Source organism: Callorhinchus milii, unplaced genomic scaffold (assembly GCF_018977255.1).
Source record: "Callorhinchus milii isolate IMCB2004 unplaced genomic scaffold, IMCB_Cmil_1.0 Scaffold6, whole genome shotgun sequence".
NCBI lineage: Eukaryota > Metazoa > Chordata > Chondrichthyes > Chimaeriformes > Callorhinchidae > Callorhinchus > Callorhinchus milii.
Window position 1 is genome coordinate 6,636,908 of NW_024704747.1, and position 27,223 is coordinate 6,664,130.

General features: G+C 39.3%; 1 protein-coding gene across 1 annotated transcript in view; it reads left to right on the top strand.

The window, feature by feature from the left end:
• Nucleotides 1-2,909: 2,909 nt before the first annotated feature.
• The window catches only part of LOC103180487 (low-density lipoprotein receptor-related protein 1), a 552,054-nt gene continuing 527,740 nt past the window's right edge, over nt 2,910-27,223 (top strand). Inside the window, exon 1 of the mRNA XM_042336207.1 lies at nt 2,910-3,129. Within this exon, the coding sequence (XP_042192141.1) occupies nt 2,910-3,129 (220 nt within the window). The remainder of the gene's footprint in view (nt 3,130-27,223) is intronic.

A 27,223-nucleotide genomic window follows, 5' to 3' on the forward strand; every position in this document is an offset into this window, starting at 1 on the left:
TAAATCTACGACCGTTTGTGGGACATTGCTGTGCGCGATTGGCTGCCGCGTTCGCCCACAAATATACAGTCAATTCACTTTACAGAGTGTTCTGTGAATCGACTAACAACAGGGTTCCTACTTACTGCTAGGTAAACAGAGGCGTGCGGAGTAAGGAAACTTGCCCAGTGTTACGCCTTGCCGGGAGTCGAACTCAGGTCTCTCGCTTGCAAGGTGAGTGCTTTAACCACTGAGCTACTTCCCTCTCAATAGCTTCCTTACTTTCTTTATCCCTTTCAATTGACTACATAGGTGATGTTTTAAATTACCCTGAACAATGTTCACATTGAAAATCCCAGTCAAACATTTCTCACAACATTTCTTTAGGAGTATACAAACAAATCCAGTCAGGTCAGAACTTCAACTTGGGGAAAGAATAGGACAGGACAGAGATTAACTCCCTTTAGAAGTCTCCCAATAATATCAAGCAAGATTCATAACACAATTGAGTCCTCAAATATTAATTGATCAAAGTCCAAGTAAACCTTAGCTCAAAAACATTGAATTATTTTTTTCAAGGGCATGGTAAAGATATTTGGAGATAGGAAGCAACGGATAAGCTTCAAACTATGTTGAATCAATGTCCCTGAGGAATTGCTATGAATTTAAATTTTAATGTCAATGCTCTTTCGTTTCACTAAGGGTGTTCACTGGGTTCACACATTCGATCAAGTTATTAGAATTTTCATAATACAACTATGACATTCAGATGATCCTATTGTTGAGTACAATATGGGTTTCAAGACTGAATGATTCAAATCAGGTATCTGACACAAATTATATTGAAAGATATATTTGGAAAATGGCTTATTCTTTTTATAAAGTATATGGTTCAACTGCCTTCCCCCACCTCCACCATTATCTTTCCCCTCAGGCTACTGAAACCCTCATGCACGCTTTCATTACATCCAGGCTTGACTTCTCTAACTCCCTGCTTGCTGTACTTCCCAACTCTTCCTTCCACAAGCTGCAGATTATTCAGAACTCTGCAACTTGTGGCCTCTTTCGTACTCAGCTTCATAAGCTGGTCACCCTCATCCTTGCCCGGGTTCATTGGCTACCCAATCCCTAGAGGATCGAGTACAAAATCCTTGTCCTTGTGACCTATTAAAACTTTAGCATCCTGTCTGTTTCCTCTGCTCTGCATGCACGGGTCTGCTCCGTGCCCTCCGCCCTGCCTGCTCCACTATCAGCGGTTGGCCCTTCAGCCTTCCTGCCCCCACCCTCTGGGACTCCATCCCAGAACCCCTGCGCCTCATTCTCTCCCTTGCCTCTTTAAAAGCCCCTCCCAAGAACTTCCTTTTCGACCATACCTTCGGTCATCTTCCCTACTCCGCCCCCTTTCCCTGCACCTCTCGTTGATCCCAACCCGCAGTTTGGGTAAGAATCTTCCCCAGCAAACTTAAGATTCTTGCTCTGGTAGTGTAATGCCTGGATTCTGTTGCCATTGTAATTTTTCATACAATTGGAAATTAGAGCTTATTTAATTTGGTATCTTTGCAAGTTTCACATTAATTATTAATATTCATTAAATGGGGGTAATAATTCCGCTACAAAAAAAATGTCGTCTCTCAATCCATGACTTTTTATTGGACACTGCTATGCACAATTGGCTGCCGCATTTTGCCCACAAAATATACAGTCAATTCACTTTACAGTATATTCTGTGAAGCACTTTGAGATGTCTCTATGATGTGAACAGGTGCTACATCAAATGCAAGGATTATTATAATTATTTTTTATCTGGAAGTGTCATCTGTTAAAAAGTTATTTTGATTCATGCTCAAACCAGGCTTTAAAAGTGGAGTTCTGTAGCTTAGTGGTTAGAGCAATAGCCTCATAAGTGTGACATAAGTGCTAATTTGACTGTGTGAGATTATTGCTCAATTTAGAAGCATATGGAAAACAGGAGGACTGGAACTGCTCATATTTAGGCACCTGTGGGTTTTTGGATTCAAGCTGCAGTTAACCCAACCTGTACCAGTATTTGTGCTACATGTCTCTATATTCCAAATATCTAATATTTGTTGCCAATTTGGCTCCATGTAGAAAATGCTCATATATGATCATTATTGTGCATTTAGACAGTGGTCAAGCCAAGTCACTTTTTGACACAAATTTAACTCAGTAATACCTGCATACTATTGAAATAAATAAATCAGATGATACACATATTAGGATATGTCCAATTAAGTTAAGTAAGCCACTGGCAAAATAATCCTACTTAGACTTAAGCATTAATATTACTGCAGGATTAAATCTGTCAATTTGATGGATAATGGGAGATCTTACTGTGGGTGACTTTGAGTGTTTGTCAGAGGAGGGACAAGACTAAAGGATAATGTAATAACAAGAGAGATGAACCACATATTATGCACACTTTGAGTAACTGAGATGGAGAGCATCACTGGAACAAAGTCCAGGCTCAGGAAAAGAGGTAATGTCTATACTATGTCAAACAGTAACCATGGAATTAAATGGCTCTTCAGCAATTTTGACAATATTACCTGTGGCAGTCAAATTAGCAAGAACCATTCTTAGCCAAGTTGATTCCATCAAATTTGTTGGTAATGATAAGAATATCACATCCACCTCCATTCAAGAGACAAAAAAACCACAAGATTGAAGAATAACTGGATGAAAAAGGCTTTTCAGTCTATTTGACTTTGCCCTCCAGAATATCCACCCTCCCATCGCAGCATCAAGCTCTTCTTTAAATGATATTTGATCGACTGTTCCAGAAGGCTGGCGGTTTCATGTATGTTCCAGGAATGTCAACACACTGGGCCACACGCAGCAGAAAATGTATGTTTTTTTTTCTGATGACTTCAGTTTCTTTTTTTAGAAGTGCCTGTTAGTGGTCTGTAGCCATGTGGAGGTATCATGCCCTCGGTCAATCTGATAGTGAGCATCATCAGCCTTCTATGTCCTTAATGTGCAGTCATTCACATTGCTCAGAAAATGATCCTTTAGATGATTGCAAAGTGATTCAGTTTAACACTCAACCTCTTCATCAAAAACAGTTATCGCCAACCTGTGGCCCACAAGGCCATCAAGAAATGGCCTTCCTGAAAATTCGCACGAGTCTAGGTAATGTGTTTTCAGTCTTTTTTGATTGAATATTTCAAGAATATAAATCAAGAAATATTCAATCAAGAAAATATATTTTGTTGGCCAACCATCAAAGAGATCTTAGTCACCCATTGAAACTGTGGAGTGTGACAACTAGAAGCAGCTTCCAGATATCATCTGAGCATTAGTTTAACAAGTTCATAAATCTTGTCCAATAACTTACTAAAGAAGAGATTTAGGTGTGTTCACTCTAGGGATACCCTGAAGTTTAAACCATCCAAAGCTGAATTGTACAATCTTGCTCTTATGAAAGGCATATGCTAAGACACAACAGAGAAACTCATCTTACTTCTGTATATAGAACGAATATGCTTTGATAGGAATAGTAGCAACTCTTGGAGTTTCCTTCAAAAGATGAGCTATTCCCTTTGGTATGATAACTTAAGCATGCTTGAATAGCAATTATAAGTTCAGTGATCCAAGTTTTCTTAATGTCCCAATATCTGACTGCATCAATTATTTACTGATAACTGCAAAACCTTTCAACATGAAGTAGCACGAACCATAGTGCTTCTTAGAGAATTATCAGCATGTTTTTTTACTGCCATTGCAGTTTGACCCAATATTGGTGCATGTCACTGAGGATTTCACTGGAACTATGACAGCATTGTATCATCTTTCCTGTGTGTTATACCAGCACAGTATGCAGTTCGAGTCTTGGATATTGGCTAAATAAAACTTTGATACTGCACATCTTGTTGCTGCACTAATAAGGTTATCTATAGATCAGGTTCACTAATATTGTTGCACATCTGTTTCTCAAGATATTCCTGAGCTTTACATTGCCTGCAACCTAAAGCAGCACTTTATTCATCTTACTTGGCTCACAGTGCTACTTTGTGGAAGACTAATGATTTCTGAACGCAATACCTTGTGCTGTATTGTGCTGAAGTGATGTTTCTCTTGCATGGTACATAATACAATTCCAGATGTAGTGGTACCAGGTTAATTTGCAGAGAAAACTGATATATTAAAAATACATGGCAAATCCTCAAATACACAGAAACCAAAACTGAGAGGAAGAATTAGATCCACTTTCAAATGTGGAACCTTCCTTGCCATGGTCTCTACTGCCATTCATCTGTACCGCTTGCTCAATTATCTTGGGTTTCCTATCTTTTTTGTGGTTATACTTCCACGTTTCTAAAAATATCATGAACTTGAGAACAGAGTGCAGGTCAGCTCAACTACTACAATTTGGGGCAATTTTCAGGTAAATTTCGTAATGGGAAACGGTTGCAAAATAGGGCCCAAAACATATGTCAAATTTTTGGTTAAGTGTTCCTGAGCATTTTTGTGACGTTAATCCTTCTACAAATGCAAAATGTTGCCAGCTGGAGTATTGATTGGTGTAAAAATTGTATGTTTTGCAAAGTGCATGTTCAGTTTCTGAAAGCATAAGAGAGGAGAGATTGGTACTTTCAACAATGTTGAAAATGTGCATGAAACTCAATTAGCAAGTCCTCAACCACAGGTATTAGGCATTAATTGAAAAACGAAAATCCATTTAGGAAAATGGCACTGTTCTTTGTCACTCCATTTCTTAAAAATGTACAACTTTGTATTTTATTATGAAGTGTTTAAATAAACAAAAATCTATTGGGAGCTTATATTCTACAGCATTATGTTTTTGATGAGTTTAGGGAATATTTTGCCAGCTGCAGCAATTTATTAATCAAAGTTGGTATTTCTCAGGAGAAACTCCCGTGATCATGTTTTGCTCCTAAGCTCGTGATGTATTGATTTTGTTACAATTTTCTAAATTGATTTAAGAAAGATGATAAGAGGTTAACAATTTTTTATATTTTGTAATGTTTAGAGATGTGCTGAGGGCAATCCTTCCACTATGAGACTGGTTGTATCACCTTTTAAGGTCATATCACCTTATTGAGATATGTGGCTACAGTAATTTGTATGCTGCATTATGACTGACTAACAGGTGTTCTCAATCCAAGACTCAATCAGTATTAAAAATATAATGTTCTGATTGACTGAACGCTATACTTTCAAGCTCAATTGACTGTGAAGCCAGAATGAAGGTATCCTCTTGAGATGCTCCCAATACATGATGTTCCAACCAATTCTAGCTTTTTCAGCATGTCCTTAGTAATTGGAGTAATGAAATTTTCCATTGTTCATTGAGGTTAGTTGGGGATTTTTCAAAGGTACAAAGGAAAAACGGTGAATTTTGGAGTCCTGTAACATTGTGGTTAGAGCATTCGCCTCGCAAGAGACAGAACCTGGGTTTGATTCGAGAGAGAGGGAGGGTGAAACAGTAGGTAAGTTTCCTTATTCCACACCTCTGTTTACCTAGCAGTAATAATCTTTGCATTTGATATAGTGCCTTATCACGTCTTCGAGACGTCTCAAAGCGCTTCACAGAATACACTGTAAAGTGAAGTAGGAAGTAGGAACCTAGTTGTAAGTCAATTGGCGGATCGCTTTCCGAGAGAAATCATCCCACAAAAAAAATTGGTCAGTAAATCCACGACTGTGTGTAGGCCATTGCTGTGCGCAATTGGCTGCCGCGTTTCGCCCACAAGATATACAGTCAATTCACTTTACATTATATTCTGTGAAGCACTTTCAACGTCTTGATGATGTGATAAGGTGCTATGTCAAATGCAAGGATTATTATTATTAATTGTGTGCAAAGCCATACATGAAATAACCATCACCTAATGGGAAAATATCTGTGCAGCCTGTTCTCCAGTTGGGATAGCAGACCAGATAAAGGACTTAATCTGTAGTTGCGTCCCTTTGTTTGACCTGCTGCTTAACCTCTACTCCCTGATGCGATGTTGCAAGTTAAATTTTATAATTTATGCCCATCTTAAATCAGGCTTTTTGCTTCCCCCCCCCCCTACTCCTGCACCACATAAATTCAGGTGATTCACATAACCTGAAAGCGAACTGTGGCGAACTTCAAATTTCAAGACCATTTTGAGAAGCTGGTCTCTACAGTGATTTGCACAACTACAATGTGAATGCAGAAGATGGAAAACAACTTGGGCTTTGCTCATAAATAGTCCCTTAATAGAAAAAAACACACAAGATCCTTTTAAATGAACAGTTCTTAATGTGAAAAAAGAGCCAGTTGTGTATCTGATTCTTCAATTATTGTAAAAAAAAAACCACAGGTTTAATGGACTACTGCACTTGTACTTAGATGCACCTGGACATGTGCACAATTCTTCCCTCCCCTGATTCTCACTCCCACTGTTGGAAATGATGGCTCATTGCTTCTGGCGGTATAAACAGGACATAAATCAGTGCATCACTGAGATTGAGGACACGTACACACACCATGGCTTGAGGAAGCAGATATATATAAACTGCCTTCCCAATGAGATTTGGGAATGTGCTGCATTCACTTTAAAGACCAAAGTCTATCTTAAACAGTTGAATTCACATCTTGCTCAAATGCAACTTCTTAACTTGAATGTTTCCCAGAAAAGATTCAGTCATCAGCTCCCGAAACTACAGGCATATTTTTAGTTGGAATACCTGGATCCCTCATCTTCGATGACTTGAACCTGAGGATTCAATTTCCTCTTGTGCTTTATCATTGTCATCCAAGATGTACGAGATCTCGGGATGGTTATGGTGGAGCTTGATGAAGATCATTCATCTGCAGAAAAATGTCCATTGTTGTTTTAATGACCTTTGTCTAGGTCTAAGGTCTTAGACTTTAGACCTTCCAATGGGCATTGGAACTTCAGAAAGATTTTGTAAGTGCGAGAGTGATAGCAACATTTTCACAATTCAGGTGCAGCTCACAAATACGCACATGAAATTTCAGTCATGTCAAGTAATGACTTTATGGAATATAATTAGTGAGCTGACAAAAGATAAACATTATAAATGTGGCTCCCAGACAATTTCTGAAAATATATTATCTCCCTCACAGAGTAGATGGTGATATTTTACCATCACATGCTCAGACCAAATAAAACTTCATTTTGGGTCTGCTGGCTTCTCTATTCTCTGCTGGCTCAGTTAATAGCATTTTTACCTCTGAGTCAGAAAGTTGTAGGTTCAAGTCCCATGTCATACCTTGGAGCTCTTAATCTAAGATGGGGGTGCACTGTATTGTTAGACCTACTATCTTTCAGATGAAATGTTATAAACTGAGGTCTTGTCTGCCTATTCAGTTAGACTTTAAAGATCGTGTGACACTATTTGAAAAGGGAAGTGAATTTCTCCCAGGGTCCTAGCCATTATTCCCCCAAATACAAAATTGATCATTCACATCCAGATTGTTTGCAATACGTAGCTGTTTCTAGGACATAGCAGTGCACAAATTGGCTGCCACAGTTGCCAACAAGTAGTCACTAAACATTGGCAAAATTCTGTGAAGGGCTTTGATACATTTGATAATATGATGCTATATCAAAAGCAAGGATTATTATTGTTGTGTTGTGGAACTTTTTTTTCCTTTAGTCCATGATTTATGATGGTTCTGAGGATCTGATGGATAATTCAATATGTTATTGACTTTATCAGATATAGTGCTCCATCCATATTGGATTTCCCTCTTCTATAGTTGTTGACTGATTTTGTTCCGATGGATTATCTGTTAGATTTCCTGAATTGTTTTTAACAAACTACAGGAGATAGCTCAGTGCCTTAAAAACTCGGTTACCAATGTATTTGATTCTTAAGTGGTGTAATGTAATGGTCATTAGCTATGTTAAATTTTGTATTCGCTTCTTACAACTAGAAATTCCTTTAGAATCACAAAATACCAAACTTCCTATAGCTAGCGAACAGAGCATTATAACCCATTTTGCATTTTTTGCCACTGTCATAGTAATCAAGTTCCCCTTTGTTGCTCAGTGAAGCAGACAATTTGAATAATTCCCATTAATTTATGATTATGTGTCTTAAATTACGACTGCCAGTAATCTCAGATACTGCAATCTCAAAATGTGCAGTGTTCCCAGCTGGGAAAAAGTCTCGTGTGTGCCTTAATGACCAAATGTTAGGATATCGCCCTGAATTCGTAATATTTGCTTGAATGTCCTCTATAAATGTCAGATTGAGTCAGAATGGATGGATCTACAATTGTTCCTCATTTTTACAGTGTTGAGAAAAAGTCTACTAATTTTCTGAGGTTTTACTGTACATTTCTACTGAACATATCCTTGTATGAAATATATTCAGTCTTTACCATTTATATTCTAACCTGATCTATTAGCTCTTTTAATTGACCTGATAGTTGTCTTCATCTTTTAAATACATAGTTGTGAATTCAGACTCATTTCCATGCATCCATTATTCTTTCTTGGCCTTGAGAGTTAATTTGACTTTGCTCAGCCATCTCTGTCTTGTATTACTTAGGAATATTCTTTCTATTATCCCTCACACAATCTTTGAACTATTAAAGGGTAATTCTGTTGTTTGGTGCTTGTGCTGTGTTAACTCAAGATTGATTGTAGCCTGTACGATGACATTAAAACCAACTTATAACCAGTCAACCCAATATCTTGAGCACAAACCAGTTCTGATTGATTGCTGAATATTAATCCTTGGAGTGAACAAATTTACTTGTACATTTAAAGACCAAAGCCTGTTTACTGTATATCGTCAAACAGATTGTCAGGAGCTGCTGAGAAGTGTACACTTCCTACTTTTGTACATAAACATGACATTGATTGACCTAGTTACATTGATGATGTAACCTTTCAAATCCTGAGTTGCTGACATTTTCTTCTGAATTGCAAAATGAGGTGCAGGAAGGATGCAGAAGGTAAACTCTGAAAATGTTACATTTAAAACATGGAGATGAATGTGGAGAGGTCAGACGATATCAAAAAAACTTGGTTCTCTCATGGAAACAGGTGTAGGCCATTCATCCTCTTGAGCCTGTTCCACCATTCTATAAGATCATGGCTGATCTGTACTTCAACTCCAATTATCTGCCTTTGCCCCATATTCCTTGATACCCTAACCTAATAATATCAATCCACTTGAGTCTTGAACATGTGAATGGATCCAGCATCCACAGCCTTTTGGGGGAGAGAGTTCCAGATTTCCACTATCCTTTGAGTGAAAAACTACCTCCTGATTTCACTCCTAAATGGCCTAGCTCTAATCTTAAGGTTATGCTCCCTTATTCTGGACTCCCTACCAGAGGAAATAGTTTTACGGTATCTACCTATTGAATTTCTTTATTATTTTAAAAACCTCAATCAGAACAACCCTCAACCTTCTAAACTGAAGGGAATGGAGACCAAGTTTATGCAACCTGTCTTCAGAAATTTTATAATAAATCTTGCATTTGAGACGTCTTCAATTTTCAGCAAAGAAGAAAAAGGAAAGGTGAAGCATTCTGTAAATTAGTACTAGGGGCAATGAAGTAATAATTGGCAGCTAGTATTGATCACTAGATGAAGTTGAAATAGATGGAGAACAAGTTAGCCAAATGAGAGGCTGCGGAAGGATGCTGATTGTGCACTTTTCTATTAAGTGTCAAGAGATTTAAATTGTAATTTAGGTGTTTGCAGGTTGGAGTTATGTCAGAGCAATAAAGAACCATTAGCATTTGGATAGCTTTTAGTACAGTAATATTACCATGATTTCAGCACCACAATGTGTGAACTGAAACCCTGAGACACTGATTAGCCCACAGAGACTAGAATTTTGTTATACCTGATGGCAGTCTTAAGTGCTCAACGTAATACAGCATCTGCTCCAGTATTCTGCTTCACATAGTGTGTTAAACAGTTACTTGTTACCTTTCTCACTTATTCTTTCATGCATCCCTTCCAGCTTTTCCCTAGCCTGTACACTTTACCTCTGGGGTGTAGATTTTCTCTATCATTATCAAATTATGATTTCTGCATTTTCTCTTGCTTTGCTACACAGCTCAATATCCATTCATCTTCAGCAAGTGATGAATACGTAGCTGCCAATTACCACAGTTCTTATTGCTTTATTTTAAAACCTAAATTGCTTTCGTCACCTCCCTTTCCATTCACCTTTTCAACAGCTGTTGCATCATCTCTTTCCAATAAATCCTCACTTCACAGCCTGTGACATATTTTGTATTTGCTAAAGGATCCATTCCAACATTGGCACACAGATATGTTTTCGTGATTGATCCCAATCATACTCTCAAGCCACTCAGACAAACCTTGGGTAAAACAATCATAATAACCTTTCACTCAGTCATTTAATGGAAGATTGAGGGGAGCATGTTAATTGATGGAATCAGTCTAGCAGGCTGCTCCTCAGTCAACTAACCTATGCTTGATTTTGTGTATGTGTACTCCCACACATCCATTATTGCTTTAAATGAATTGCATTTACTTGCCTTTAAGTGAAATATCTGGAAAGTGATTCATCAGTTCAAGTTGATTGAATTGAACTTGACTTTAGCCAGCATCTGAAAATTGGATGCCAATCTTTTCATGTTAGTAAGAACAAAATTGTAATTACGAGGATTTATTGAGTGCTGATTTGTCACTCAGTTGCAATTAATACTCGAGGATGTCCTGGTATGCAAGTTTTTTTCTGAGGTTACTTTAACGAGGGAACAGTCGTAAAAGTAGAGATAGATCTTTAAGAACAAAAGAACTAAGAACATGATAAAAAAAAGCCTTTTGGCTCAATATGTTCAGCACTTTAATTAACACTTTATTTGTAATATTTCAACTGTGAGCTTCATCAGCTTTTATTAAACTTTTTTTCAACTCAACATTTCATTTTAATACTTGTCATACGCAATTTCCTATTAACAGGGAAAAGTACAATGTTTAAATTTATATGGGACCACATTTTTTTAAATTGCTTTGTTACGAAAGATTGTAGATAGACTTATCCTCTCTACACCACTGTGTTTTTTTTTAAAGTTTAGCAATTGAACACATGGGTCACTTGTTCTGAACCCACTGATCTCTTTAAATGTACTCCTTGAGAGTGTGCCTGCATTTTTTTTTAAAAATGTGACAGAAAATGAAATGGATCTGATTCCCAGCGGCGAAAGTTCAAGCTGTGTAACTCATTGTTTTCTTAACTAGCTGAATGCTCCACTGAAGAACTCAAGAGTCAGTGGTGGCCATTCTTTTTGGTTGGCCAACAAAATAATAGATTAATAGATTTATGCTATTAAATAGCAAAATAGCATAGGTTTATATTCAAGAAATATTCAATCAAGAAACATTTATTTTGTTGCCAATCAAAGAGGTTGTCTAAATCGAAATAATTGGTTATGCATTCAGAAGTTGAGTATGTTTTGGTCACTTATCCTGTTCTTAAATCCTTTTCATTCTGCAAGATTCGTTTTTGAACTATCACCGAGAAAGTAAATGTAATGGTGTTAGCTAACTTGGATTATATATAAATTGGGAACATGAGGGTTGTATTCAGAAAATTACTAACAGCTTTTTTAACATTGCACAGGAACATTTTGGGTGTTGTTTCTACAATAATTTAGAGATGGGCTATGTGAAGATTTTGAGTGGGTTCTCTACAGGGATCTCACCATGTTCCTTGCGTGCATAAATGACTTTGATTTGCAGCTTGAAATCTGATTAAATTTGCAGATAAACCAGGAAAGAGGGGAGGAAATCTGGAATCAGAGCAAGAAGCATAAAACTAGCAAAGTGAGCTTGTCAGGGTGTTCATCCAGGCAGATCCCTGGCAAATGTAGTCAAGTACAAGATATCAATGTCTTTTGGAAGTGATATTAGGAGGCGAATGAACCCCATGGATGGAATGGAACTTGCCAAAGGGACATGTTCAGAAAGTCCTTTGGGTATTAAACTGCTTTTATTGTACTAGTTTGCCTTGGGTGACCATAATATAAAGTAGTTACATTTCTCAGCGCTACATTTTAGCAGAGCCTTTTAGCACCAGTTACTGTCTGTGCAGTGAGGTGTCTCTTTCTTCACAATGAAAAGTTGTGTCTGATACATTGCACACAAGCAAAATCTTTCTTAAAATATATTTTTACCACTTAGCTCCTAAAATAACAGCAGCAGAAATTGGGAGCAAAGCTTGCTTGCTATTCAGATATGTATCCTGCCACTATTTTGTTTATGATAAAACGCTAAAAAAAATGCATCACAAATTTCATAACCTCAGTTGTTCTGTAAATACGTAGAATATCTTTACGCTGTAACACCTACAGTGTGTGGTGAAGTCTAAGGGCAAAAGGACAGGTATGGATAAACCACCACTGGATTGATCAATGCCTCCACTTTACAGTTGCCGTCTGTGCCTCTCGAACCACAATATAAAAGGAGCCATGAATTAGCTCGTTCCTCATACTATTCCAGCAGTGTAATACTAGTAATGATCTTTGCATTTGATATAGTGCCTTTATCATGTCTTTGAGACATTTCAGAGCGCTTCACAGAAAAAACTGTAGAGTGAGTTGACTCTATATTTTGTGGGTGAAAGTGTAAGGCAGCAATAAGCAAAGCAAACTGGAAGGCTGGGTACTGATTTTGAGGGAAGAATAAGAAGGACTAGATTGGTGAGATTGGGTATATAAGATAGTTAACGGGATAAAGAAAGTAAATCAAATAATATTTAATTAGATGCCAAAAAAGCAGGACAAGAATGCCCACTTTAAATGAGGAGGTGAGAAAGAATTTGATGGCAAGATATTGGATTCTTTAAAAGACGACATTCATTCTTTAATGGGAAGACAGTATGGTTGGTGTTTGGTGGGATAAGCTCACGTGTTCCAAACCTCTAGTGATCCTGTGAGTTTGTATTGAAAGTTTGAAAAGGACCATTTGAATTGGTAGGTTATTGAAATGGATGCAGTGTCTGTCTGCTTTTGAACAGAAACTATAGCTAGCAGATTATACTATGTCTGCAATGAATAGAAATGAGCAATATGTCATGCTTGAACAAATGCGTGTTGACATAGAACTATGACTGGGAATTTTTAAACACTGTAAAGGCCTTGCCAGTCATCATCTGCTGCTTAATTTACACAGTGGCTTGACTTTTAATTAAAAGAACAAGGGACTGTTGCTTTGTAAATGGATTCCCAGAATGTACTTTTCAGATATTTTATTATCAAAGACTGCATTTATACATCTATTGTAATTCTGATTAAAATTCTTTAGGGAATTACATTTATGTTTGACATAAGATATGTCACACATCCGTGCAAACTATAGAAATCATAGACATCATTACTTAAAGTTGTGTAGACATTTTCTGTGCTTTATAAAACTGAGAGATGAAGTTAGAGCAGCATTGAATCCAGAGAGCCAGCCTTCTGTGAGCGCAAACCTATTTTATCCGAAACCTCCTGTTGAAACAAACATGAGCCCAAACTCCATCAAATTGTCACTGATTAGCTCCCCAATGGCTCAGTGAGTTTATTCACTCCTGATTGCTATCCAGTGATTCTTGCTGGAGATGTGTGTGTGGGAATCTGATAAAGACAGGATTGTGGGCTGTGATGCCATCCATAAATATGAATTATTCAGTCCCGGTTTTGGAGGATTTTTAGTGCTTGTATAGCTAAGCAACACAAACTGATCTTATTCACTTGCAAGTGTTGGAGACTCTAATTCACATTCACCTAACTTTCCTGGATCACCAACCAGATCATGATAAACTGAAGCATTAAACCAGCTGGTTAAGTGTTTTAATTGGCTAATGGCTTCCTAAAATATTAAACAAAGTGATAGAATGAGCGTCTGAATCAGTAAAAAAAAATAGAACTTCTCCTACATAAGAAAACAATGAATTATGGGGAGTGCATTTATCTGCTCAGTTGCCATGTATTTGATTTCAGTAAACAGCATCTCCTTCTATTTCATTGCATTTTCTTTGCACCCATGAGCATTCCATTTGCTTTACACAAGTGTTCCAGAATTCTTCACACGACCGATACTAAATACAAGAATATATGGAATATATATAGAAACTCTGGGCTTCACTGGCTGAAGGCGATTTAAATAAAATTACAGAATGTAGCATTGTTTCATTTTGTAAAAAAAAAGACCTTTAAAAAGTTGACTAATTGGATGACACATTAAAACAATACTTAATGTTAGCCAGCTACATCAATGTTTCCAATTTATATACGATTATTGCTTTCAGATGCATTGTGTCATAGAATAAATAACATGGGATTTTATCCAGTTAGTTCGAGCTCCATTAAATCAAACATTAAAAAGGTTGGTACAATGGTGCAGTACATTGGTACACCAATATACTCTATTACACAAAAGGTTGCCTGACCAATATATTACACTATACAGATTTTAGGCTATGATTTTCAAATGGTCAATGTCTAAATATAGTTAGACCATTGGTTGCTAAATGAAGCTCAAGAGAATCTTCATTGAGAGGGCAATAACGTTCAGAGATCAATACCCATACTTAATATACCAGCATTTTTCAAAGGAGAGGCCATTATTTGCTCATTGGGGCATGAATATCTGAAAATAATGGTAAACTCTACAATTCTGAGGACCAAGCATTTACTTCAATGAAATTATCTGCCACTATTTTATTTTTATTTAGTTAAATTTAATTGCACCATATAATACATCATGCAAAGTTTGGTTTGGATGTGTGTGTTTGTATGTGTGTGTCTGTGTGTTTATGATTTTCTAAGTTAACTCCCAATAACAATATGGGTAATTTCGAGATGGTAAAATCTGTTACTCTGCAACACTACAGAATGCTTGGGATCTTTATGTGTTAAAATTAATACTTGTAGCTTCATTTGGAGTTGTGATGCTCAGTGGTTGGAGCACTCGCCTGGCAAGCGAAAGACCTGGGTTTAATTCCCAGCAGGGCGAAATGTTGGGCAAGTTTCCTTAATCCACACGCCTGTTTCCCTAGCAGTAAATAGGAACCCAGTTGTTAGTCGATTGGCAGATCTTTTTTCTAGGGGTAATAATTCCTTCAAAAATTATTATTAGAAGAAAATTATTAGATGAAAATGCACACTGAGTAAGCATGTCTGGAACCAATACAGGACCAAACCCACCACCACATTGAACAGCTTGATAAGCTTCCAGCTAAGATCCATCTTGATCTTGTCTTCATGTGCAGCTCTACACATATTTTTGGTTATGTGGTCAAAGTAAATACATTTGCATTTGAGATGAGTAACTGAGGGGAGCAGCCAGGATGATTCCAGGCATTAGGAATTCAAGTGCTGAGGGAAGATTAAGAAAGTTGAGCCTGCATTCCTTGGAAATGAGATGTAATTAAAATGTTGAAGATTCAAAGGCAAATTCTTTGGCAAGGCCAATCATTCAGTGGCAAGAAAACATAAGGTTTAAAAAAAATGAGCAAATTGGGAGTAAGAGAGTAACCATGCCAGAATGCCAGAACATTTTATTTTACTTAAGGACTTTTGAAAGAAGTCAACAGGAAATTACAGGGGATGCCATTTCCATAGACATCCATAGCAACCCTGCCCACACAAGTGCTAATTCACACATGCACACACCTTTGAGATTTTCTTCCTTAGGAAAACAATAAAAGCCTATTTATCAATTTATAGAATAGGATTGGAGACTGTGATTGGACAGAGATTCAGAAATTTACTGAGAGAGAGAGACTGACAAATACTCAGAGAATGAGAGAAAGAAAGTCAGAGAGAGAGAAGGGCGGGCAATGTGATCGGACCCAATCGTGATAGAATTCCTCCTAATGGAAGATTTTTTTTGGGTTAGCATTGTAGCCAATTTGTATCCAGCATTATGTCCAGTTGTCCATACTATTTCCTTAACCACAATGGGACTGATCCCAATTAGTGTGGATAATCAGCTCTCCATTATACCCCCTTGACCTGGTGATCACCCGAGGCCTCACTGTCTCGGACATCACCATCGTCGATAAAGCCATCTTGGACCAGCACTTCATCTCCCTCAACACCTCAGTGCCCCTTCCCCTTTCCCAACCCTCCACCATTACATACCATCCATGGAAAAAAANTTCCTCTCCCTCCCTCTCCACTGCCCTGGAGTCATCTGAACTCCTACATCTCTGGGCCTCACTGACCGATCTCCCCTCCTCACTCGCCTTTCTCCACAACTCCCTCTCCTCCATTCTGGCCTCCCTTGACCCCCTCACCTCCCGTACTGCCTCCTTCTCCCATAAATTCCCCTGTTACACCAGCCATCTCCGTTTCTTCAAGGCACAAGTGCGAGCTTCCGAACGCGCCTGGACCAAATCCAAATTAACGGTCCATCGGCAGATTTGGTTTCACTATATCAAGATCTACCACTGCGCTCCTGCCTCCGCCAAATCCTCCTTCTTCTCCAAGATTATCTTGGAGGCAAAGGACAACCCCTGGCTTCTCTTCTCCACCACTAACCGTCTCCTCCATCCACCTTCCCATACCTCGCTATCCCCTCCTCAAACTCCAACTGCGAGGAGATGCTGAACTTCCTCGAATCTAAAATCGAGGGGATACATTCGGCCACCTCAGCCCCAGCCACAGCCACTCCCAAATCATCTCTCCCTCATAACCCACCCTCCACCTATCCCCCCCTATACTCCTTCGACCCTATCTCTCCCTCCCTCATCACGACTGTCCGCAAACTCAAACCCACCACCTGCTCCCTCGATCCCATCCCCACCTCTCTCCTCATCTCCCACCACCACCTTCTGGCCCCCTTCCTATCCGATGTTACCAACCTCTCCCTGTCCACCTGTTCAGTTCCCACCCCACTAAAAACAGCTGTCATCATCCCCATCCTGAAAAATCCTTCCCTTGATCCAACCCTCCCCTCCAGCTACCGCCCCACCTCTAACCTCCCATTCCTCTCCAAGGTCCTGGAACGAGTCGTTGCGTCCCAGCTCCGCTCTCTTCTCTCCCGCCATTCCTTCCTTGAAGCCCTCCAATCCACCTTCTGCGCTGCCCACATCACGGAAACAGCCCTGGTCAAAGTCACTAGTGACTTTCTGAACATCTGTGATCAGGGCTCCCTCTTGTCCTCTTACGACCTCTCTGCCCCCTTCGACACTGTCGACCACTCCATCCTCATACACCGCCTCTCCGCTTTACTCAATCTTCATGGATCTGCCCTTGCCTGGTTCGATTCCTATCTCTCTCACTCCATGGTTGCACACTACAACTCACCGAGCCAGTCAGGAGCCTAGTCTTGTTCGACCCTCAACTGTCTTCTCCCCCGCATTCAAGCCATAACCCGCTCTGCCTTCCCTCACCTCCATAACATCGCCCGACTCTGCCACTACCTCACCCCTCAGGCCACTGAAACTCTTGTTCATGCCTTCATCACCTCCAGGCTCGACTAAGCAAATTCCCTGCTTGTTGGCCTTCCTAACTCCTCCCTCCACAGGCTGCAGATAATCCAGAACTCTGCAGCCCGTGTCCTCTCCCACACCAAACTCCATGACCCTATCTCTCCCATTCTCGCCCGACTCCACTGGCCCCCTATTCTTCAGCGCCTTGGGACGTCCTCCCGACGTGAAAGGCGCTCAATAAATGGAATGTTATTGTTGTTGTTGTTCAGAGGATCCAGTTCAAGATCCTGGTTTTCACATACAAAGCCCTCCATGGCCTCGCCCCACCCTACCGCTGAGACCTCCTAACCCCCTATCAAATCGACCGTTCCCTCCGCTCAGCCGGCTCTGACTGCTCCACGTCCCCTGACCTACGCGCCCCACCATTAGCGGGAGAGCCTTCAGCCACTCTGCCCCCAACCTCTGGAATTTCATTCCCCAATCACTCCGCCTCACCCCCTCTTAGCCTCCTTCAAGTCCCGCCTCAAGACCCTCCTTTCGACCATGCCATTGGTCACCCCCCTTCCTCTCCCCTCCCTTCCCCCCCAACCCCAGCTCGGGTCTGAAATGCTGCACTCTGTCCAGCGCCTTGGGACGACCTCCCGACATGAAAGGCGCTATACAAGTGTAATCTTGTTGCTGTTGTTGTTTAGGTGAGAGGTACTAATCCAATCATAAAGCACAAGAAGAAAATATGATTTTCAAATTAGCGCGATAGAATGTAATAATAATTTGGTTATTCAATCCACGACTGTTTGTGGGACACTGCTGTGGACAATTGGCTGCCACGTTTCGCCCACAAAATATACTGTCAATTCACTTTATTCTATATTCTGTAAGTGCTTTGAGACATTTCGAAGACTTGATGAGGCCCTATATCAAATGCAAGGATTATTATTATTATTAAACTCTCCCCAGATAGGGTTTTCTGGACAATATTATAGGGAAATACGAATTGTATCTTTTTAAACAAGTCCATGTTTCTTGCTCTTTGTTGTTGCCAGGCTTTTAGCACCCCTCTGTTCTCTTTCCATACACTGCATTTCTGATAGCATCTGGAATATTTCTGCCACAGTGCAATGCTGAGGTTCGACCTTGGGTTTGCTTTGAAAATGTATATTGATATCTTGTGAACTCATGCATAACAATGTTTAACAAGCAAATTGCCTGCAGAGTAGCATGTGGTGTTTATTGTAAAAGATTTGAATTATCTGCTGGACTATGAGCTTACATTAATGAAGTGCTTTGCTCACTTCTGCTGCATGTCCTGCATTCTGTTTAAAGTTAGGGAAAAGGGTTTTAGTGAGCAAGAAACACTCGATCTGTCATTATTCGCAATTTATTGTAGTGCTTTCTCTCGCTCTCTTTCTCCCTTTTTTACCAGATTTTACAGTGAGGGGGGGAAAAAAAGAAAAGCTACGATGTCATGTTATCATGCTTCAAAGGAATTCAAGTGTAGTGACCGTGATTTTCTATGGCATAAAAGCATCCATTTGCACAAGTAAGGTTCTACAAAACACCAGAAGGAAACTAGGACAGCGCCCTTAAATTATAGACTGCATTTCTGAAATACAGCTATTTAACAAGTTCCCATGATGACTCAATGGGTGAATACACTAAGTGCAGCTATGTGCAGCACAACTTGGGAATATGTTCCGGTTTCAAATCCCGGTCTGTGCCATGTTTTGTAGCAGCTATATCTTACCCAGCAGTACTGACTTGGGCCTGGTAAAAACTCAACAAGTCACTCACCCATGATAAGTGCAGTACAAGACTACAATAAAAAGTTGATTATCCATGCTAATTAGCATTGGGCCCCATTGCGGATAAAAAAATTGTATGGGTAATTAGATATTGCTGCTCACTCCTGTTGAGTGCCACCTGCTGGAAAGTCCACATGTGTAAACTGAAATGAGCTCGACCGTTAGCTTCCCTATGTTGCCAACATAGCTGTCACACACAGAGAAAGCATCTTGGGTGATGTGCTAGAGGGCTGCCAACCCCATGGGATACCTCTCCATACACAAGTCACTATTGCCCAGAGGGAGTTTCTTATGGGAAGAAATTTGGAAAGGGGAGAGGAGGGATGTAGATAATAAAAGATGTTTGTGTACTAATGCTGCAGTACAATTCTGCAGGCAATGTCATGTAATGCGGTAATGTCAGGCTCAGATGGGAATCCATTCAGTCATCAATATTGAAAAACCATGCTCCTTTACCAGAACCTGCCTTGTGGTTTTGTTTCATCATTACACAGACTTTAATGATAATAAAAAAAATCCTTGCTTTTGATATCGCAGCTTATCACATCATTGAGTTGTTTCAAAGTGCTTCATAGAATTTAGGTGTAGCAGTGAATGTGTATTCATAGGAAATGCAGCAGACAATTTGCACACAGCAATATTCCACAAGTGACCATGAAGGAATGATCAATTTTATGGACAGAATACTGTGGCGTGAGCGCTGACTTGTCTTTGTTTAATTTTCTCTTCAGTCAGCACCTTGGGACGTCCTCCCGACATGAAAGGCGCTATACAAATGTAATCTTGTTGTTGTTGTTATTGTTGATAAACCCATTGGTTTGTGCAATTGCATCACTGCACATGTGTGAGGGTGAAGAATTAACAAGAGGTAATGAAAGAGCTGAAAATAAATAACATTTCATTTTATTCTGTTTAGATTGCAGCGAATCATTGAGGTGATTAAATGACATCTTTCACCGTTTATATAACAATTAATAACAATTACAAATATTTTATCAGGAACTGCAGCTTGTTTCATTTTAAAGATGTAATAAATATTTTAATACAATATTTTTCATTTGCCTCTAGCGATCACGCTATCCAAGGACTGCAATTCAATGCCTTTTATGTAGTTCTTTAGTAATAATTCTTGAAAACAAATAAAAGTAATAAACAAAGACTGGAGTCACTCTTATGAAGCATAAACAAATAACAGATGCTGTACGAAATATACATAAGACTAATAATAATCTTTGCATTTGATATAACGCCTTATCACGTCTTGGAGTCATCTCAAAGTGCATCACAGAATAATAATAACTAATAATAATAATCCTTGCATTTGATATAGTGCTTTTCACATCTTCTGGAAGTCTCAAAACGCTTCACAGAATATATTGTAAAGTGAATTGACTGTATATTTGTGGGCGAAATGCGGCAGCCAATTGCGACAGCAGTATCCCACAAACAGTTGTGGATTGAAGTGACCAATTTATTATTTTATTTTTTTCTCTTGAGGGATTATTATCAGGCGTGTGGAGTAAGAAAACTTGCCCAAGGTTTCGCCCTGCCAGAATTCGAGCCCAGTTTTCTCACTTGCCAGGCGAGTGCTCTAACCACTGAGCTATACAGAATATATTGTAAAGTGAATTGACTGTATATTTTGTGGGCGAAACAGTTATTATTATTGAAGTAAGTTTAATGATGAAACATAACCACAAGGCAGGTTCTGGTAAAGGAGCATGATGTTTCATTATTGATGACTGAATGGATTCCCATCTGAACCTGACATTATCTCATTACCTGACATGACCTGCAGAATTGTAATGTAGCATTAGCACACAGACATCTTTTATCATCCACTTTCCTCCTCCTCCTCCTCCTACCTTTCCACATTTCTTCCTGTACTTTACATAGAAAATCCATGTGAGTCACTTCTTGAGATGCTATGCCAATCATTACTTGTACCAATCACTACTGCTTCAGTAATAATCTGAGGGAGTTTCACATTGTGGACTGAGGTGCAGCTCGACTACACATTTCGCTTTGATATTTATTAATAGACAGGTTTCCTACAACTTCAACTGTAGTGCAGATATTCAGCAGTAGGAATCGAGCAGTTTATTTTCATAATCAAGTGTCTCAGCAGTTGATTTTGCTAACGCTACACACCATTTTATTTTTACAAGCAAATTATTCTGTACATAGTGCAAGCCCTGGCGTGGCATGACAGCATTTCAATACTCTTTCTCTGGCCCTGGTCCAGGCACAAGTTACACTTAATGTATCAGTTTCCTGAAGAGCGAAGAGGAGGCAGACTTGATCACAGTCATCCTCACATTGTTCCCTTGAAATGAAGGGAGAGACCACCTTTTCTCTGTGACTACTCCTTTAAGGTGTGATAAATTACATTTCTCTGGTTCTCTGCTCCTTATTCCTGTGCTAAATATTAACATGGTTAGTATTTACATAATACCTCTTCCCACTTGAGGAATGAAGGAATTTGCCCCGCTGGGAATCAAACTCAGGTCTCTCATGGACTCCTGTAGCTCAGTGGTTAGAGCACTCGCCTTGCGAGCGAGAGACCTGTGTTTGATTCCTGGCTAGGTGAAACGTTGGGCAAGTAAGTAGGAACCCAGTTGTTAGTCGTTGGCGGATCACTTTTCTGGGGGCTAATTATTCCTTCACAAAAATTGGTCACAATCCACGACTGTTTGTGGGACACTGCTGTGTCAATTGGTTGCCTGATTTACCCACAAAATATACAGTCAATTCCACTTTACAGTATATTCTATGAAGCGCTTTGAGATGTCTCGAAAAGGTGATAAGCCGCTATATCAAATGCAAGGATTATTATTATAAAGTGATGGTGTAAAGCGATATACTGGTAATATATATGAAATATCAACTGATGAAATGAACTTTAAGATTCACTACTGAGTACATGTTCTTCTGGAATGTTTAGATCTATTGTTTGCTGGTGTACGTTTTTTTTTAAACAATCGTCTACTGAGACATCATCATTTTTATTTGTTGAGATACTAAGATCTGAAGGAAGTACACAAACCCATTCAAAAAAGGTTGATAGTTATCTTTGGTACAGATTCTTTTGAAAGTTCTTTTGAATCTTTTGAAAATGTCAATGGTGACTCAACCTAAATATAATGCTGGACATTAAATTATATAAGGAACGTTTGAACTCAACCTGCTCACTTAATTCTAGTTCAGGATCCAGGTCCTCACCCACAAAGACCTCCATGGCCTCGCCCCACCTTACCTTTGTGACCTCCTAACCCCCTACCAACCCGCCCGTTCCCTCCGCTCAGCCGGCTCTGGCCTGCTCCACGTCCCCCGACCCACCCGCCCCATCATTGGCGGGAGAGCCTTCAGCCACTCTGCTCCCAACCTCTGGAATTCCATCCCCCAATCACTCCGCCTCGCCCCCTCCTTAGCCTCCTTCATGTCCCACCTCAAAACTCTCCTCTTTGACCACGCCATCGGTCACCCCCTTCCCCTCCCCTCCCTTCTTCCCCCCCCCCCCGACCCCAGCTCAGGTCTGAAATGCTGTACACTGCCTTGGGACATCCTCCTGACGTGAAAGGCGCTATACAAATGTAATCTTGTTGTATTACGAGTGAATTAATCACAACAAAATTTGAGAATTCTTCATGGAATAGAACCCATTATTTTGGGTGAGAAAAATATCAAACATCAATCAGTGGATTGTGAATTGTGTTTTAATTCAGTATGTAAAATATTGTTCCTTTTTAATATTTAATGCTAAACATTCCAAGTGGTAAATCACTACAAATTTGGGCAATATAATAAAATTATAACTAATAATAAATAATGTAATGAGGCTGGATACTAATGTGGAAACATTTGGATGCTTATATTTCCTTGGTCCTCCAGTTTAAAATTAAATCAAATTTGAATGCTGACATACTGTATTAATGTGAAATATGGAAACCAAGCACATTGCTATATTGATGGCATTATTTTTATTGAATAATTATTGGCGCAGTTTTTAAAAGGACACTATAAAAGGTTTTAAAAGAGGTGGCTACTGAGATAGTGGATGGCTTATCTTTGATCTTCCAAAATTCTCTGGATTCTGGAACGGTTCCCATTGATTGGAAGATTGCAAACGTGACACCACTATTTAAGAAGGGTGGGAGAGAAAAGATGGGGAACTATAGACCAGTTAGTCTGACTTCAGTGGTAGGGAAAATTCTTGAGTCCGTAATTAAGGATGTCGTTATGGGATTCCTGGAAGACCATAACAAGATTAGACAGAGTCAACATGGCTTTACAAAAGGGAAGTCATGCTTAACTAATCTTTTAGAGTTTTTTGAAGATGTATCTATCAAGTTAGATAGGGGGGAACCAGTAGATGTAGTATATTTAGATTTTAAAAAGGCATTTGACAAAGTGCCACACAAAAGGCTATTGCACAAGGTTAAGGCCCACGGGATTAATGGGAACATATTAGCATGGATTGAAGAGTGGCTAACGGGTAGAAAACAGAGAGTAGGGATAAACGGGTCATTCTCGAATTGGCAGGATGTGACTAGTGGAGTGCCACAAGGATCAGTGCTTGGGCCTCAGCTATTTACAATTTACATCAATGATCTAGACGAGGACTTTGAATGTAGCGTATCTAAATTCGCGGATGACACTAAGCTTGGTGGGAGAGTAAGCTCTGAGGATGATGCAACGGGATATAGATAGGCTAGGGGAGTGGGCGAGTAGGTAGCAGATGGAATTTAATGTGGGGAAGTGTGAAGTTATTCACCGTAGGTAGAAAAAATAGAAAAACAGATTATTTTCTAGAGGGGAGAGATTAGATAGTGTTAGTGTGCAGAGGGATTTGGGTGTCCTTGTACACCAGTCTCAAAAAGTTAGTTTGCAGGTGCAGCAAGCAACTAAGAAGGCGAACGGCATGTTAGCGTTCATTGCAAAAGGTTTAGAGTACAAGAGTAGGGAAGTCTTGCTGCAACTGTATAGGGCCTTGGTGAGACCGCACCTAGAGTATTGTGTGCAGTTTTGGTCTCCTTATTTAAAAANGGACATACTTGCCCTGGAGGGGGTGCAGCGTAGATTCACTCGGTTAGTTCCTGGGATGACCTATGAGGATAGGCTGAATAAACTAGGGCTGTATTCTCTAGAGTACAGAAGAAATAGGGGAGATCTTATTGAAACATATAAGATTCTTAAAAGGCTGATAAAGTAGTCACTGAGGGTCTCTTTCCCCTGGTAGGAGAATCTATAACCAGGGGTCACAGTCTTAAAATTAAGGGTCAGCCTTTTAGAACAGAGTTGAGGAAACATTTCTTCACTCAGAGTGTCGTAAATTTATGGAATTCACTACCCCAGAAGGCTGTAGATGCTCAGTCCTTGAACATCTTCAAGGCTGAGACTGATAGATTTTTTAAAAAACAGAGGGATTAGGGGATATGGGGATAGGGCAGGTAATCAGAGTTAGGTCTGAAGATCAGCCATGATCTTATTGAATGGAGGGGCAGGCTCGAGGGGCCGAATGGCCTACTCCTGCTCCTAATTCTTATGTTCTTACGTTCTTATAGTAATTGCAACCTAAGTAGTGTCAGATGTTTAGAGTTTTGAGGATAAATAATTGTGGATTCCATAAAGAATACTTTAGATGTGTGTTCCCTGCAAGCAGCTTGTAACATCCACAGTTATATAGAATTCACTGAACCATATTGACTTAAACATTCAGTTAGTCTTCGCTCTGTATTTTTTCCCCTCTGCATTTGTACTCTCCTCACTCACCTTCTCTTCATTCCAGCTATTATTAGTTTTTTTTCCTCACATCTCCTTTGAAAGCTCGAGCAAAAGACGTCAGATTGAAAATAAGGCAAAGAAAAGAATATAGGGTTAACTTTTAAAGCAACTTGTGACATTATTCTGGAATGATGTTTTAAATAAGTGCCAATTTACGCTGCATCAATTCGGAGCCATCAGCTTTGTGATTTTATTTATCACAATTTGAGTGAAATCAATTGCAAGCTCATTTTAGCATTTGCACTTGTTTACTTTTTGTGGAAAGAGATCGATTAAAATAGGTTAATCAGAACAAATGAAGCTTCCATCCTATCCACTCTATTCATCTAGCTTGCAGAATGAGGGCATGTTTACACATCCAAGTTTTGCTTTGGATTGCTGTGTGCCAGTCACATCTCCTCTGAAATGGTCCAGAACAAAAGTTGCCTACTTCTCTCCTCAGGGAGGATATTTGTAGACTTGAAACTCGGACCTTGAAAGGCTTGAATGGACCCATGGGGTTTTGTACCCAGAGCAGTCAAGCACTCAGAGCTTAAAGGACTTGAGTTTACCTGTGACGTTGCTGATAGTGTTAGCTCTGGTGATTCACATTGGTTTTGTATTGGCCATGTGTGCAACTCTGACTGCATAATTATGCTGAGTATGCCTCGAATAAATGTATTGAGCTGAAGAGAACTGCCAACACAAGCATATTTGTTTGCTTATTAAATATGGACAGTGAGGGTCTAAATTTATGTGTCTTTGCAAATCAGATTGTTTATTTTGCACAACTTGCAACTTTAGCTTCTTGAAATCCATGCCTCCTGACTCCCAAATTGCTGAAAATCCAGGGAGTAAAATGCGTCAAGGAAAGAGATGCCAGGCTCTTTTCATGTTTGCTGAATTGTGATTCAAAGCCCAGGATACTGCAAATTGCTAGTTGCAGTTTATAATAGTAATAATAATAATAATAATCCCTGCATTTGATATAGTGTCTTATTTACATCTTCAAGATAACCCAACTAATCCAGTTTATTATTTATTTATGACCAACTTAGCTCCATTGTTTCAGTATTTTGTATTGATAGTGTACAGTAGTAATGAACAATGAGTAAAACTGACTTCTTATGCCGGGCAGTTGGCTTTGAATTTTTTTTCTTGCCCTTAGGATGCTGCAGTTAAGGCAAAGATTTATAAATATATATCTGGGCATATTGGAGGGAAACAGATCACTGAAAGTGGAGTGTTTGTTTTTGAAAGTTATTGATATAACAATGCTGCAGCTGTCGCCAAAAAGAATGTCTGATGGAATGATATTGATGAAATCAGATGAGAATGACATGGAACTAATGCTAATGTCAGAAACATTTTCCAAGCAGACTAGAGAAAGGTATACTCCATCTTAATGTAATCTAGTTCAGTTGAAACATTTTAAATATATACAGTAGCATGAATTGCTTTCATCTGTGGATGCCAGCGGCGGATAGTGTTTGGTAGTTTTTTGGGATTAGTTGCAATTACTTGTTTGAGCTACAGACTGATCTGAACGAGTTCATCCACCCATGCACACTACATTCAACCAATATATGTGCACCAGTATAGTGTATTCCATGAGAGACTATGAGTGAAGTCACTATTCCATCTAGCACTAAAAATATAGCAATCTGTCACAGTGGGAGGACCAAAGCTGTTGCTCTCCATCTTGAATTGCTCTTCAGCAGCTTTGGGAACGACTATCTGAATGATGAAGTTGGATGGGGTGTGGTATTCACACACAGTATACAGGATAATCAGAAGCTCGATTTGCATGAACATTTAAAAAAAAATAGAATGCATGTCCTTGATTTAATAATGTTAGACCCGCGAGATATATCGATTTCTTGATGATAATGAAACATTTCATTTCTCCAGTTGCGAGTTGTGAGTTAACACCCGAGGCACAACAATCAATCAGCCATATTAAAGGAATCATACTTTCAAGCTTTTTTGGTTGGTTATTTTCGTGAAAGCAAAACATCATGATCCTCTCCTAGGATTGGTTTTTCGGGATTCCAGCCAGACCTCTAGGTGGTGCTATTTACAGTTGAGCATTATACAGTAAAACTCGCATAAGTCTGAACTGTATAAATCGTATGGTCGCCTAAGTTGTACATCTGTCCAAGAGTTTATATTCTATGCAAATCTGACATAACTCATTCATGCATTGGTCTTTGCATATATATGGTCCCAACTGGTATGACTTATGTGAGGTATGTTGGTGGGGTAGTGGAATTGTCAATGAA